Raw genomic sequence first — 17,156 nt, forward strand, 5'->3', positions numbered from 1 at the left:
TCTCCATCTTTGCCTCTCTATCCTTCTGTCTCTGCTGAGCCCAGCATGCCTTCTCTCTCTTCTTTCCTCGCCTGTTTCCTCTATTCATCCCTCCCTTCGTCAGTCACAGCGTGTAACCTCTTCCATTTCTAGCATCTCTCGTTCCACTTGTCTGTCGTTTTTGTTTTTTTTTTCCTCTTCTAAAATGTTACTATCTCATCTCAGTGGGGGTTTCAGACATACAAATTCACCAAAGATTTCGTTTTCGCTGTCACTTCTCGATTTCTCAAACGCTTTCTCTTCTTCTCATGAGTGCCTCCCCAAGTCCCTCACCTCTCTGTTCCTCTCCTCTGTGCTACCTGTCTTCTGTCATGTTGTGATGAGTCTCTGGTCAAACGAGAGTTGCCTTTGATTTTTACTTTATAGTCTGTAGATTCAGGAAATTGAAGGAAAGGACTATCATTAACTCATGGAGGAAGATTTATTTTTGGACTTTATCTCTTCAGCCCCCTGCAACACTACACAGATGGGTAATGGATATATTTTGCATTACTGTTCACAAACAGTCAAGAATTTAATTTAAGGTTACTCTTTATTTGACTGACAGCTAATGTGCATCCATAGTATTATCACACATCCGACTTAACTTTAGATTTTGTAGCAGATACAATAGACTCTTTATAACAGATATTTTGACTTGTCACAGCAGGAGAAGCACAGGTGTGACCAATAACGTTAACAATGGCTCCATTCTCATTCTTAAAGTCTTCAGACTTTTATCATGACATATCAATACATTTATCATGTATCGTGATACAGCTTAAAAATACTGTGATGATAATTTAAGGCCATATCGCCCTATCCTACATAAGCTCATATTTTTGTTTGTCACCATTCTTATTCACTGTGGAAAAGAGCAGCTAGGCATTCTTATTCCAGTTACCATTCTTTCATTGGAATTTGGATGCCATGTTGCAGATGGCTGCCATGGAGTGATTTGTAATATTGTTGTGAAAATAGGCCTTGTTCTCAGGGACCAAGAAAGCTGATGTGTTACCATGGCTTAGTGTTATTAGCTGAACGTGGTTAGTACGGTATGTTGAGAATTCTTACTTTGTGCCCTCTCATTCTCAAGAAGCAGCATTATTTCTCATCTCATCTGGTTGGCATGTGGCCATGTTCATGTCTTGGGTTCAACACATTTTCTTTCTCTCTGTTCTCCTGAAGAGGAGGGAACTGTGTGTCTTGTTGTTGTGACCCTGAAACTACCTTTCACGGTCACTGGAGCAGAAGTGATGAATTGGAGTGTGTGTGCTTCCTGGATAACTGACAGTGTATAAGCCTGCAGTGTCATACATTTATATAGTCTTTTTTTATATATGGTTAACCTCAGTGCAAATCAAACCAAAAGCACTGCTGTGTGACTTCATATTCATCTTCTCTGGGCTGTTTAGGCAAAACTGGAGCTCAGTCTCAGTGCCGATCTGCAAAAATGTAAAACAACTTTACGACTAATGTACATAAATGCAATGTCTATGAAAAATCTGTCATCCTCTTTTGAAATTCATCCTTCTGGCATTATAAGATGGCGTTTGGTTCCATTTCAGAAAGCGATTTTAAGACAGCTGTAACCCTAAGAAAATCAGAGTTGTGGGACATAGTTGACTGGCGGGCTGCTTTATTTGTGCTTTTATTGCATTTCCTCTGGAGAAAGTTGTGCTTGCAAATCCATTTCACAAGCCAGAGAAGCAGCTGCCGTCGTATGTCCGAGCTTCACTGCCAGCATGAGGCTGAATCCCTTTTTTATGGATGTTTTCACATGTTGCTCTATGTTTTACACAAAAGAAGTGCATTAAACCAGCTGCTCTGAACGTGCTTGATGATCCAGTACATGCTTCATGAACAGTGGCTTGTCTTGTCAAACCTGGAAGTGTCTATTTTGTTTGGAGCTATCATGTATATGAAAACTTGTGAAAAGTTTTGTGTACATTTAATATGAATATATGTGAAGGGAAAGTCATACATAAACTCCAGCTCCAGCCTGCATATTCACCACAGAACAACCTTAAAGAGGAGATATGTAGGAGTTTTAGTTGAAAACATTCAAAAATTTACATATCAACAGAATGTGAAGAAATAATAGTATTGATGTTATTATGTCATGTCTGTGTTACCAACATATCTACTGAAGTTAGCAGTGTAGTTGCGGTTTAAACACTAACACTCCCCTGGTCCCCAAACTCCCAGTCTGGACTGCTAGCTGCATGGCTTATTGAGCTAACTAGTTAACTACAGCTTCAGTTAACAGCAGTTAGGAGTTACTCTAAGAATATGTTAATTAGTATGAATTTGAATAATTGGCAAATCCTATGTATCACACCTTTAAAGTGTCATCTTATATTATATTATATCAATTCTTTCCTAATCAGAAGCTGAAATTACATGATAACTTATGGCATTACAGTAAATTTGATTAGCAAATATTAAGCCGTTTTACCATATCAAAATAACAAAATGACAAAGTCATTTAACAAAACAATAGAAAATCTAATTAAATCTAATTAAGCGGATTGCGCTAATCTTGGCAAAAGGGGTTGAAATCAGTTGAAATGAAATTCTAGTTTTATAATAGGGCATGTCTTGATGATCTGTTTATATAAAACTAGCTAACAGAGGGTTCAAATGCAGTAAAGGGAAAATTCTGAGAAAGTCTAAAATGATCTAAATTTAACGACAAAAATTCCCACTTTGTATTAATATGGTAATTAGATGAATTATTTTCTTCACTTTGCAAACAGGTCTCAAGGTTCCCTCTGAAGAAGTCCTAAATCTTGATCTCTGAAATGTGCATGTATGTTATTTCATACAGTCGCTCCCAGGCTCCGTCAGTTTCTATGTGTGCTTTTCATGTTTGCTACATAGAGAGCTGTGGCTCCAAACCAGCTGCTTCAGCACAAGGCCCTGCTCTCCCAGCCTCAGCTACAGCTACAAGCCAAGCCCCAGCCTCTGGCTCAGCATCAGCAGCCCTCAGCGGGCAGGAGATCCCACCGCACCCTGCCCAAGGACCAAACCCAGCTCCTGTCGCTGCAGCACGACCACAGACACAGGGAGAGAGAGAGGCAGAGGCAGAGAGAGAAGTCTGTGGCAGCCGTCCAGAAGCTAACAGCTAATAGTGGGAACACAGCTGCTGCTGCTGCTGCCGCTGCTGCTGCTGCAGCTTCCTCGCCCAGCCGCCCTGCAAACAGCCAGCGCTCAGCGGTAAAATCCTGCCTCCCTCAGTTGTCTAGCACCTTTTATCACCTCGACAACCCACATCTTTCAGTCTGTCTCGCTCTGTCTCTTGCATTAAACTCAGTGGAAGTGAGGACACTTTCATTGAGTTTAATGATTCATTTCTGCTATTTTTTCTTGCCTCTGAATCCTTTTTTCTCTACTTTTGGTTTGTCGCTTCATCCTTATCTTGGTTGACAGACCTCTTTCACCTGAAGGTTAAAAAGGTCTGGAGAAAAGAAGCCAAATGTTAGGTAGAAAACCAAGAAATGCAACCAACTGACATGTGGTTGATTCGCTCTATTCTTAGCGTAGTAGCTGAACCACACGAGGAACTTGAACAGGAAACAGGACAGAGGTGCATATTTATAATAAGACAGTATTTTCAAACAGCTGAGAGTTGAAAGGCTGGTCATGAGTTTGAAAAAGTTTATTATCATATCCCCGGTAGCCTCTCTTCTAGCTTTCAGTTGATCAGTATCAAAATTGCACTAAACCATTATTTATTATGCTGAGAATTTGACAAATCTACGGTACATCTGGAACCAAAAGTTCTCAGAAATGATCTGAACAACACTCCTAAACTTTGGTTTAGTAGTAAAAAGTCAGACTGAAAAGCTTTGTATGAAGTAACTTTAGACATAGTTTTGAAGTGTGATTCTGAAGTGCTGACTACAATGAGTCCAGAGAAGTGTTCATGGACTGCAATCATGTCTACCCACCATGCCCTCCCTCAAGCTCTGAATCAGCCAATAGTAGGCCTCCAAAGTTGATTTGTCATGGCTGCATCACATCAGACATTGCAATTGCATGCACACCTCGTCATGATTCGGACATCATTCATTGCATGTCAACATTATATATGCATGGATATATAATGTAGCAAACCAGAGGAAAGCTTATATAAGATATGTCCTGTAAAGTTAGCTTGTGTTATCAGTATCTGCTATTTGGGATGTAAAAGGGGTTCTATGTAACAATTTGTAGCAATTTACGTGTATAAATCACTTTTTTATTGGCCATATGTGAGCAGATTGTAATGTGACATGTAAAATGAGACCTTCCCCATCTCTCTGTTGTTGATACAAGCCTCTGGAGGATTTGTTTAAGTTGTTTAATGCTGCTGGACTGTGATTTTCTATGTGAAGGACAGTCCAAAGGATTTGGCTACATGCACGATCGTGAGTGCCTCATCTCAGTGCCTCTGCCAGCAGAGAGCAACAGTAGCTAACGTTAGTTTAGAAATGGAGTCCTCTAACTAATGACCGGCTTTCAACACAACACAGAACTTCCGCAGAAAAAATGTAATAGGTTAAATGGAAAATGAAACATTTTTAAAAGGGTACTTTTTTTGTGAAAGTCAGTGTATTTAGAATCAGTCTAATTTTTTGATCAGTTTGTTTGTTATTCATCATCTTTCAAAATCACCAGAATTGATTTTATTTTATTTCACATATCAGCTAAAATAACAATTACTTCTTTTTTTAACAATAATATAAATGTTAACATGAAGAAAAATCTCATAAACATGTGAACATTGTATGAATCTTCTCATAATCCTTTTGGACTTGAAGTCACTTGAAGTCATTGTGAAGCTGATGCCTCTAATGGGCACTGCAAACTGACTGAAGAGACTTTTGGAGCCTTCCTAAATAATTTGAGAGCTGAGATCAAGTCATAACATCTACTATGCATGAATGCAAACTTATTACTCAGCTTTTTGCAGTACATACTAACCATCGTCACAGCATGGCTGTCCTCCTCAAAGAAGATTTCTTGGTCTCCTCTCTGTTTGCTCTGTTGTACTGTATGTGTGGAGAAAGAAACTTCAATCTCAGTGAAACGGCCTGGTTAAACGGAGGACTGAGTCAATCTTGTCATTCCAGATACACACACAAACACACAAACACACACACACACACACACACACACAACACACAGTCTTACATGTGTCTCATGTTTTAGATGGACTTCCAAGAATCAAACCTGGCCAGGCTGCTTCTGGCTGCTGGTCTGCCCAGCCAGGTGCACTCTAGGCTGGGCTCTGGGAGTAGCTCCAGTCCTTGTACTCCAGCCATGCAGAGAGCTCACCTCAGCCAGGTATACACAATGATATCACATCACACATATTTACTGTTTCGAAGAATGTATTGTATTTTTCTTGTACTTTCATATTCGTAATTTTTTGTATTTTTACCTAGTCTGCTCTATTTTTTTATTTTTTATTTCCCATGTTTTGTTTTGGTTTTGTTTTGTTTTGCTTTGTTTTTACATAATCCTTTTTTTGGGCACACTTAGATTTCTACAATTACACCTCAAAAATATAATAGTTTAATCTTTCCTGTGGTAAATCTTGCAGTAATCCTTTCTTGCAGTAATTTTGGTCATGTAGATAAAAGTGTTTATGAATTAATCAAATTCATAGTCACAAATCACAATGTGTGATCCCTTTTTTTTTCCAGAATGCCAATCTGCGCTCCAGTCGAGACGCCCCTCACAGCAGCTCTATGTCAGATATGGCCATCTCCCCCTTGTCTCCGTTTAGCCCCCTGACCCCGACTGATGATGTCTTCTGGGACTGCCTCGAGGCACCACCAAAAGTAAGCAAGAGCAAGGTTAAGTTGCATGCCAGCAGCTTAGACTACTTACCAAAATGGGAGAAAAATTTAACTTGTTTTTTGTTTGTTTTCCTGTCTGCCACCGAAAGAGGAAGTTGTTGTTACTGTCGTGCCGTGCACAGGATGCAGCCTATATCACATGAGATTGCATGGTGTGTTTGTGTGTGCTGTATTCTGGTCATACCATGCTAAGGAAGTGATGCAAACAGCATGAGGTTGGCACACTGCGGGTGTTCGTTTGTGATTTGGTGCAGGAGAGGGATAGTGCTTTACCTCGAGGCTTGTCGTGAAGTTCCCCAAACTAAAGCCATCTTTGTGATAAACACACTCAAAAACACACCCTTCACTCTCTCTTTCAACTTTCACTGCTCCCCCACAAGGTGTTTTACTAACAGAATATGCTGTTTGTTGTATTTACTAACAGAACACCATATGGAGTTAATAGAACAACTAATAACTACTACAGAGAGAGGAGGGGAGCCCAATAAAGCTGTCTGTTTGCGATGTTATGTTGTTGAGCTAACAGGAGGCCATATGGAGTCAGTAGAGCAGTTAATAACTCACTACTCTCTCCTGTGACTGCAGCGCAGTGACGGGAGCTGCTTTATAAAACACTGGAGTGACTTTAAAATGTTCTTTTTTGGTGTTAACACCGTGTGTGACAGTAATGTGCTGTAGCAAAGCCAGTCATTTGATTACTTGCTCAAGTTGAGGTTTTTCTCCAGAAGCTCTAATGTTCATTTCATGTTTGCGCCGCAGCAGTAGACAGGAAACAACAGACACCAAGTGCTGCATGTGTGGGTGTCTGTGAGCAGCCAGATGCGGGATGTGGGCAACTTGTCAGAAGGATGATAGGTATTCCCACAGCTCACTTCCTGCTCTTCTGGGTGTGTCTTCCTCTCTGTAACTGGGCCATGTGACCCAGGAGATGAGAGGTCGAAAAGTCACCAGCTGGGTGGTGAGACTGAGAGTTTGAGAAGAATGAAGTGTTGACAAATCCAGTTTGAAAGACACTGCTTTTCAACACAGATTGTTCTAGTAGTGATTTCCCAATGCTGTTCCTGTCATCGTTCAAAGGGGTTAAGAAATATCCCTGACTCAGATAATGTTTCCACATCATATGTACAATTTGGACACAGCTATGGGGAGTTTAAAGGAGCAATACTGAAATGTTAAGAAACAGCAAAGCCAAACGGTCTCATTAGATTCTCAGTAATAAATATCTCCCGGTGGGTTATTAAAGATTTTATTGCACTCTGCTCTACACCCTTACAGGCGCTGCAGAAGTTGTTGTACACAAAGGTTTCATAACCGCAGAAACCTTCCTATAATTAGCTGAAACCCTGCTTGGCTAGACTTCAGATCCTTATAAAGAGCCCTCTCAAGCTTATGAAAAGTGAATCAAGCAATCAGGACCACCAGGAGACTGCCATTTTTGCGTATTCACCAACCTTTGGTTTCTATCAAGTCTGTTAAATTGACTCACCTGCTTCCTTCTTTATTGTGTAAATTCCAGGTCCCAGAACGCACCACCTCAAAATTCTACTGTCGAGAGCTGGTGATGGGACACAAGAGGGCCGCTTCAAGGTAGAACACTGCACTGTGCATACTTAACATGCAAACAACACATAGATACATGTCGTTTATAAAGGTTGTCACTGTATGTCATGAATTTGAGGAGTTGCATATTTTTTCCTTAAAGGGGCACTTTTCGTTTTGGAGAAGAAATTTAATCTCAGAATTTTAATATTTACAATACTAATGAGGTAATAATAAAAACATTTTTTGCCATAACTGAATAAACAAGCTGTTCTCAGAGGAACATAAGGTCCACAGAACAATGTTTGAAGCTAGAAAGGTGGCAGGGTCCGCCAAATATAAACAAAAGCAAACAGTATGAAATTGTGTTGTCCTTTAAGGTCAGTTTGTTTATTCAGTTTATTCAGTCATGAAAACAAAGAGTTTTTTTATTTAGTTTGTTTCAAATAAAAAATCAGTCAATGAGGATCTTTCTCTTCTGACTAAAATGTCTTCCCTACACTACATGGTGCACCTTTAAAGCTGCACAAAATCTTGTGTGTGATGCAAATTCTAGGCAATTTCTTTAATTGATAATTGGCTGCCTTAACAATTGATTAATGGTTAATCATTAATAATATATGAAACATGCTGGATAGGTATTATGTAGGTTTTAGATTATTTAGAATTTAGATTAGAAAACTGTTTTAACCACCTTGATAAATGTAGACCACGTTAGGAGTTAAAAGAACCAACAATGTAAACACCAAGTTTCTTGAATGATAAACTAAATAACACAAAATCATGACTTAATTTTAATTGTGGAGCTCCCACCTGTCGCTATTCAACACCTGAACCAACAAATCCATCCAACCCACATTGAGGTTACAAACTGGCTAAAATCAGTTTGTATAGAATGTCTTTTTTCGTATTTTTCAAATTGAGAATATCTTGTATTTTGATGAAATACATTCTGTCCTATCTTTATTTTATTTGTATATATTTGATAAGCAAGTATTTGTAATTTGTAACAAGATATTTTGAGATGTATTTCTACCCATCTCTGGTTATTGGTACATTTTTAATCTGTTGAATTCTTAACAGCAGTTAATCAATACATCATTATTTATTAACATCGCTACAGCGGATGAAATAACTCAGTATGTGTAATGTGAAAGCTAACCCGCTCCCTAGAGATTAATAACCACCAGACTCTGTAGTCAAATTCAGCTCTACAGACCATTTTAGAATCTTTCAGGGTATTGTTTTGGTGTATCTCTATGTATCTCCATGTGTTAAGATGGTGATTAAATGTCAGTATTGTTTTTAGAGGTTGTTAAAATGACCCCAAGTGGAACAAAAAATAATTAATACTTCTTTGAACACTATAGTTTTGTTTCTCGCTTGCTATTCATTTCTTTTCTGCCAATGTTTATTGACTTTATGAGTACCCACAAGCTTGTTTTGTATCAACTGAGATGGTTGCATTAAGCAGCAAATATGTGGACATTGCTTAGCAGCAGAGATACAATGCATCTGTCTGTCTTTAAATAAGAATCAAGAGAAGCCTGAATAACATTAGTCTTAAATAGAATGTGTGTGTTGTATCCATGCTATGGGAAGAGATATCCATCCAGCTAGAATGAACCTTATTTACTGTGAGGGTTGAAATCACACCAGAATTCAGCTCACTGGCGTACACTATTAGAGAACAATCGGTCACGGGTAGATCAGATTAGTTTAGCTCGGATGATTATTTTCGATTAGATAAACTAATGGTGAGGAAATTGGGTCGTTGCAGCGGCAGCGTGAAGGATATACTCTAGATTAGAACTTATAGAAGTGCATAATGTTGATCAAAAATCCCCTCTCCATCTGTGTCGCTCTGTTTGTGTGTCTCTTTCTCCATCTAGTGGCAGTCCAGTGTCTGTAGCAGATAAGGGTGGACGGTCTGTGTCTCATGGAGTCCCCCCAACCAGCAGCAACCACCCAGGTATGTGATACCTTAACACAGCCCCTCACCAGGCTTAGTCACATGCTGTTTCAGACATAGAAGTTACCCCTGAAAAGCACATAGAGATGAACTGGTTAGGAGTAGACACTCATTTGTAAGTATGTACTCTGTATGTAAATGTTGTTTTTGTGATGATCAGTTCTGTGTATGGTTGTTTCGTTTTTGACCCAAATGACCACTGTGGTCATCTGCTACAGTTTTGTTTCAGTTCAGCTTTTGTTTTCACACAGTGTAGCCCTGGTGAGAACTGATGCTGTGTATTTGTGTGTGTGTGTGAGGTCTTGTGTGTGAACTTTTCCACACAACCGTTAAGTCACTGGTTTCTCAACTCAGATTCACATGATTATCCACCCCACACCCTAAACAACACCCTCCACCACAGCCCACCATGGAGGCAACATACAGATACTAAAAAGCAGCGACAGTGCACAACACAGAGTAATGCGTTCAAAGCTTGTCCTCTCCACTCGCGTGGCTAGAGAGAAAGAAATCCGTTTCAAAGCCGTGCTCTGTGTGTCGTCTGTGCGCGGCAGCAATCACACAACAGAGAGATGGAAAGAAGAGAGGAAGACGAGGGGAGATTCTGTTTAGTATTTCAAAGTTTCCCTTGGTGTCTAGTTGAGAGGAAACAACTTTTGATGCCTCCCACTCAGTTTGGCTGCTGGCCTCGACCTTTTTTGTTTTGAGCCACAGATCAGAGATTCTCCGAGAGGCTCATACAGCTTTACTGTGGTGAATAGCTTTTATCTGCTCACGATGAAACTGAGAAAGAGCTGTTTTCCTCTTTGAACTATACTATATATATTTGTAACAGTGATAAATGTAATGTACAGATAGATCGACAGCTTGTTTTAATAGCATAAAAAACAATGACAAATTAGGGATTCACAATGTGTATTTTTTTTCAGCCGATACCGATTATTACATGCTTTTCATAACCGATTAAATTCACATTTTTCTATTTTAAAAAGATATTCCTAACCTGTAGTTTATGCACACCTGGGAGTAAGAAAGACTAAGATGGATGATTTAATATTCCGTAGTTGTGATAAGATTTGTTTTCTTAAAACTCAAAGACTTCATCCCTCCTCTCAAAACCCTTTTGGAATATATAATATCTCATGCTGCACTTCTTCTTCTTCTTCTCCTCCTCCTTCTCCGTCTATTGGCAGATACCAAATCAACTGTAAAGTTGCATTCTGTCACCTACTGTATTACAGTGCGTAGATGCCGTGCTTGTTAAGTCCATGAAAGCCATTTGGCTTTGTTTTATTGTCGATATTTATGGGCTATCATTTTTCCGATAATATAAATTCCCCAATATCGGGCCGACATTGTGCATCTCTAGGACAAATAGCATTGGTGGAGCTATTGTATTCTAAATTAAGATGTGTTTCCTTTGTTGTGTGTAACTAGAGAAGGTGTCACTTCCTTTAAATGATTTTTTCAGCTTCTCACAGTCTGCCATTGTCATAAGATTTTGGTATGTGTTGGAAAAGCAGCGGCAATTTCCTGTTTTGTGCCATTAAACCAAATTTTTTTGCTCAAATGAAGCAGTAGCAAGATCTTGAAGCCAGTATTGTACACTGTAAATTTCAAAAGTTAACTTTACTCTAAAAAGTCAGGAAATTGATTACCTCAGAATTACCAAGTAGACTATTGATTTTAAGTTATACGTGCTAAAAAGATTTAGAACAACTTAAAAATTATTATTTTTTCAACTATTATTTACTATTTTTTTAAAATGTTATATATTTATTGTTAAAATCACTGCCAGATTTTACAGTGTAGCAGCTTAAGAGTAAATAATTCTGGTATCATGTTGTGGCCAGCCCCCAACAATTTGATACCCAACACAGATCCATCAATCTGACCACCATTTGTCAACACATTAAAACTGCTTTAACCAATATCCAACAAAGGATCCGGGGTTTTATAGAGACTTGCTGGTGAACTTTGTGGAGCATTTAGCAGCTAAAGAACCAGATATTTTTCTCAGGACTTCGTGGAAGAGCAAAGAACAGCCAAAAGAGTGTAAAGTGTACACACACACACATGCCAGATTGACTGTACAAGGTGATAAAATATCAATATTGCAGTTAGAGCTTGTTGCACTGCCAAAAGTTGTCAAAAAAATTTGCAGCAATTTGACTTTTTGAGTTCAGGCTTCTGTTAAATTCATACTAAAAATAAATAAAGGTCAGCATATGTCACCAGAGTAAAGGTAACTGCTGCTAACTATTGCTGTCGTTAGCCGATACACCAGAACATTTGGGCTGGGATGGGACAAGGCTAGCTGGTTAGCCTGCTGACTTTAGTAGATGTCTCTGCAACACAATACCTCAACATCAAACCTGTTACTTCACATTCTGTTGATAATTTCAGTCAACTTTTGTTTTTGATTTAAATTCTTACATACTGCACTTTTAATGAATAGCGAGTTCAAGTTTTACTTTTGACAGAGTGTTTTTTACGCTCCAAAATTACAGTTTATGGCTGTAAATCTGTCTAGTCCAGTGATGCACAACATTAGATCCCATCTAAAGGCCAACAACAACTGCCATTTTTTGACTATAGCCTCATTTGTCAGCAGTAATTAGACCTCTCATCACTAATATTAATCTGTGAGGGGTTCAGTGGTTTGCTCATCACCACCCTGCTACTGTTTCACACCGCATAACTGCTGCTAATGTAAGTAAACGTGTGTGTGTGTGTGTGTGTGTGTGTGTGTGTGTGTGTGTGTGTGTGTGTGTGTGTATTGTAGGTTTCTTCAAGCTGGAGAGTCCTCTTCTACAGCAGCGTCTGCAGCAGCACAGGAGGACACAAGAAAACTTAACCAGTGGACACACACAGGTAAATAAAGAGTCCTTTTTCTTGACATTTTCACAGCAGTGACCAAAGTCTGCTGTCCTGCCACATAACAATATACATATATAGGCCTGACATTTGTGAGCAGAAATGACACAAACATTATCTTTAAGATTCAGTTGAGTTTTATTGATCATGATAACAGTGATGGGCAGTATTATCAAAATGTCACCAAAATTCCCCATCTACATTTCATGTGAAATCAGCTCAGATTATCTCCAGGAAGTCCCTCTTCTTTAGATGTGCTGCAGATGTATTTTTGTATAATCTTCTTCATCTGTGCCACATTAAACAAAAGTCTATTTTTTCTTTCTTCTCCCTCCACTCTTCCTTTGATTTTATGACTCATCTCATCACATTGACTCAAATCACTCCTGACTTCCATGATGAAGGGCGTAAGATCGGGTCGGCTCAACAAGGCCACAGAATACTCCTCTTCCAGCGACGAGGTCGGCAGCAGTGATGATGAAGAGAGAAACAGGTGAAATCTTCATCATCAGTACACGGTGCATTTCACCCAGTTGTTCCTTTTAATAAAAAGAAACTGAATCTCAGAATGGCAGGCACAAAGAATTGCCTCATACTATCAGTGTTTCCAAACAACATGAACTGTTGCAAGATGTGACGCACAAGTTGTGAAACCAATGTTAAGAATCAGAGAAGAATTCTAGTTAAAAAGCGCTTTGCTTTCTGAGAATTCTGCTGCACCTACTGAGAGAAAGTCTGGATGTGGAAACGTCTCTGCTGACCACCAAGGCAAGAAAAGTTCAACTCAAAAAACTTTGACGGACACACTGCACATGTTAATAAGAAGGATTAAAATCTCATGGCTTCATTTAAGATTTATTAGACCATCTAAACCTTGAAAATCAAGCTGGAACCAGTTAGATTTGTAATTGTAATTTTACATTCCCACCTATGAGGCATGGAAGTGAATTGTGTTATTACTGTGATACAATGCTAATGGTGAGGGTAAATAGATTACATTGGTCATTATTTTTTACATAGATTATTTCTCCTCTGATCCCTCTTTTGATCCCAGGAACATGATCAGCCTGGTTGTCGTCACCATTGATCTTGAGGATGTATTGATCTTGTTTCTAGCTAATAAATGCAGAACCTGCAGTCGGACTCTGGTCTGAAATCTTGAACTGTCTCTGTGCTTCAAGGTCTGGCCTGTCTAATGGAAAGGGGAAATACTACAGAGGAATACCTGATGGCATCATACTGCAGCCTCACCACAATCTTAACCAGGTACCTTGCACACATACACACAAAATACACACACACACCTCTAAACTCCCCTCTGCATTTTCATGTTTAACAGCTAGAGGGTGCAATATCTGTACCCATGCATCGTAGATGGTGGGATAATAAACTTTACATATACTCCGTTCTACTCATACTTGGTGCTCGGTCTCTTTGCGTGTTCTGCAGATTTCTCGGATAGGTTCAGATGATACCTACCTGCTTCCAGACCTTCTCCAGAAAACCTCCTCCTCCAGTCCTACCCACAATGCACTTGGTCAGCAGCAGCGATCACATGAACTCAGCTACTCGCAGTCGCCCACAAGCCCTCGATCCCCCACACACCAGGAACTACATGTGAGTTTATTTGGAGGAATGTGCTGCCAGAAAGACAGACCGACTCGCAGGAACACTCGCACACATGAACCATGATGATTCCTATTTATGATTTATTTAATTTTCGTTTTCTTCCCAATTATCATTCACTTCATACAGACAATATGGTCTGAAAAAATTGATCTAATCAACACAATTAAAAAAGTTCCATGGTTGGATATCATCGAGATCCTGAGATTGCAGATAATTGATTGGCAGCTCATATGACTTGATCAGATCTTCTGTGCCCATCCCTTTGGCCTACAACAGCCAATAAGCGATCATGTAGACAATAGATCTACTCTTACTTACTCTCACTTAAAGCTTTCAGTTGATTGATGCATCATGTAGCCAATGAGATTTCAAATCTAGCAAGATATAGTTTTGCTCTTTGAATAGGCTGTTTATCCACTAAATGACTTGTTTTTGAATATGTTATACATATAAAGTTAATGTAAATAAGGAAATAAAAAAACATAATGAAAAAATGGCATTTTTGTGGCAGGCGGCTGCGTATTTCATCTGATCTAATTTGATCTTGAACCATGTGAGACTATATGATGTGGACCCATTGTGTTTTCCAGCTAATAGGGGCAGTTACAGGTCATCTTCAGGCTTATTTTTTCATTCAAAAATTTAGGAATAAATAACAAGGTCCAGGTCTGCATTCTAAATGGTTCAACAACAGCTTTGGGCTGGACTTGGATAGGTGTTTTAGTATCATTTTACAGACATTTTCAAGAATGTTATCAGGTAAAGAATTTTGTCTTGACGTTATCAAGACTTGTGATAATAGCGAGCTGAATGATATAAATAGAATAGAGAATATTCTTGAAGTAATAAGTATTGTTTATGAGCATTAGAGAGCATTGTCCATATCCAAGTGTGTTCTTCTAGCTGCATTAGTTGCATTTGTCCACCAGAGGGTGATGGTGGCACAGTTTAGGTGCAAAGGTATCAGTGGTGACGTGAACTGTCGAATGGAACTGTAGTAGTATCCATCCTCATTTAACATAAATGGATTATAGAGTTGTTGGTGATGTTGAGAGATTGCAGAGTTGATGTCACTGATCTATAAAGCTGTGATTAGAATGTATGCACCCAAAACCCACCAGAGCCAAAACCAACCAATAAAAAAGGTGTGGAATAATGTTTTTTTGTTGTTGCTCATCATCAGGCTGTCAGCAGTCCTATTGGCAAAAACACCTCCACATCTTCCTCTTCCTCCTTCCTGTCCTTCATCGATCCAAGATTGATCCCCATATCATCACCACCACAGAGCCCCAGTGAGTACATTTGCACACAAACATTTATATACACATATAGTACATTATCATTCAGTTCTGCATGTGTACTTAAGCATCACATAGTAAATTCAATTAATAAAGCAGTTGAGATGAGAGAACACAGTTTACTGTCAGTCATTGAACCACCCTGTGTCTTGTTAACATTGTCTTATTTTTTTCCCTGTAGCGGGCAGTAAGTGTGATCAGATCAAGAGAGAGAACCACAGGAAGGGCTCGGTGGTGAATGTGAACCCAACCAACATTCGACCACAGAGCGACACTCCAGAAATCCGCAAGTACAAGAAGAAATTCAACACCGAGGTTCTCTGTGCTGGATTGTGGGGTTAGTAGTTTTTTTACTTAAAATATACAACTGGATGAGTGTTTGCTTTTGCTAAGCAAACAAACTTTATTTACTCCTACAACCAGGCCAGAAGCTAGCATTGCATCAGTGGACAATGTCCTTTTTATGACAGTGTGCACACGCCATATATTGTTTATTCTGAAATTAACACAAATATACAGCTTTACTGATGTTTTACAGACGGATGGATGGGATGGCTCGAATACAGATCTTGTTGGTTGTGAGGTTTAAGCTTTGTGTCTGTTTTGTTCTGTAGGTGTGAATCTGTTGGTGGGGACAGAGAACGGCCTGTGGCTGCTGGATCGAAGTGGTCAAGGAAAGGTCTACTCTCTCATCAGCAGGCGAAGGTTTCAGCAGATGGATGTGTTGGAGGGACTCAATGTCCTGATCACTATATCAGGTACCTGTACTGAAGCTTCAAGTACAGAACAAAACACAGACACACGGATGAGTGTAGCTGTGGAAACACAAAGAACATTCAGCTGGCTGATTCACACAGTTACTATATTTGACTTGACCCGTACAGTGAAGCAGACAGAAACAGACTAAACAGAGTGTAATGTGGCCTCCAGCCATGCTCACATCTCCAAATATCTTACACTTGTATGTAACTGGGTGAACTGTGTCTGTAGGTAAAAAGAACAAGCTCCGACTCTACTACCTGTCCTGGTTAAGGAATAAAATCCTACACAACGACCCAGAGGTGGAGAAGAGACAGGGTTGGACTTCAGTAGGTGACCTGGAGGGTTGTGTGCACTATAAAGTTGGTAAGTACAGCAAAACCCATTGAATAATACAATTATGCAGTGTACAAACTATACAAAATTTAAAACCACAAGCATTGTTTTAATAGGGGTCTCTGAGAGCTACATGTCCAGAGTCAGAGCGATCAGGTTCTTATTGTCTCTCTGTCCACCTTGTTTCCTCAGTGCGTTACGAGAAGATCAAGTTCTTAGTGATTGCTTTGAAGAATGCAGTGGAGGTTTACGCCTGGGCCCCAAAACCATACCACAAATTCATGGCCTTCAAGGTTGGTAACATTTAAATAAGAAACTTCCGTGTCAACCATGTGGATAAATAGAGCTAGGAGCTCATTGGCAGCGTATACTGTAAATACTCCCGTATAAGTTATGCTATGATCTTTTTTTAGCCACATTAGCTGCATGGCTCAAGGGATGGCAACATTGATCGGCCTGTGGATTCGTCGGTCTGTCCACTCAACATGGTGGTCACTAGTGAATATCTGAAATACTCAATGGATTGCCAAGCTAACATGCTGTATTAAGCTTGCCAATTTACAGCAATGACAGAAAGAAAGAAAGAAAGAAAGAAAGAAAGAAAGAAAGAAAGACCTAACAGAGTCTGAGATGTCTAACAACACCATACAGAAGATAATAATGAATCTCAAGCTTGTGAAGTTAGGTGCAAAATTCAACCTGTGCAGCTCCTATTCTAATTTACTCAACATCATCCTTAATTGGGATCTCTGAAGCACTTAAACCACAGGTTATCAATACTGCCCTCCATTGTCTTTTCTTTCCTTATCATGTTTGCATCTAAAAAAAAAAATCTAATAGGGTCACTTTCACAGCCAGACACACAGACATGACACATCC

At 39.4% G+C, this 17,156-nt stretch overlaps 1 protein-coding gene across 1 annotated transcript in view; it reads left to right on the forward strand.

The window, feature by feature from the left end:
• The window catches only part of LOC141012741 (mitogen-activated protein kinase kinase kinase kinase 4), a 70,258-nt gene that overhangs the window by 38,310 nt on the left and 14,792 nt on the right, over nucleotides 1–17,156 (forward strand). Inside the window, exons 16-29 of the mRNA XM_073486250.1 lie at nucleotides 2,902–3,237; nucleotides 5,215–5,349; nucleotides 5,712–5,849; nucleotides 7,384–7,454; nucleotides 9,299–9,378; nucleotides 12,164–12,252; nucleotides 12,660–12,748; nucleotides 13,437–13,521; nucleotides 13,705–13,872; nucleotides 15,068–15,176; nucleotides 15,364–15,519; nucleotides 15,797–15,940; nucleotides 16,173–16,307; nucleotides 16,470–16,570. Of these exons, the coding sequence (XP_073342351.1) occupies nucleotides 2,902–3,237; nucleotides 5,215–5,349; nucleotides 5,712–5,849; nucleotides 7,384–7,454; nucleotides 9,299–9,378; nucleotides 12,164–12,252; nucleotides 12,660–12,748; nucleotides 13,437–13,521; nucleotides 13,705–13,872; nucleotides 15,068–15,176; nucleotides 15,364–15,519; nucleotides 15,797–15,940; nucleotides 16,173–16,307; nucleotides 16,470–16,570 (1,836 nt within the window). The remainder of the gene's footprint in view (nucleotides 1–2,901; nucleotides 3,238–5,214; nucleotides 5,350–5,711; nucleotides 5,850–7,383; nucleotides 7,455–9,298; nucleotides 9,379–12,163; nucleotides 12,253–12,659; nucleotides 12,749–13,436; nucleotides 13,522–13,704; nucleotides 13,873–15,067; nucleotides 15,177–15,363; nucleotides 15,520–15,796; nucleotides 15,941–16,172; nucleotides 16,308–16,469; nucleotides 16,571–17,156) is intronic.

Source organism: Pagrus major, chromosome 18 (assembly GCF_040436345.1).
Source record: "Pagrus major chromosome 18, Pma_NU_1.0".
NCBI lineage: Eukaryota > Metazoa > Chordata > Actinopteri > Spariformes > Sparidae > Pagrus > Pagrus major.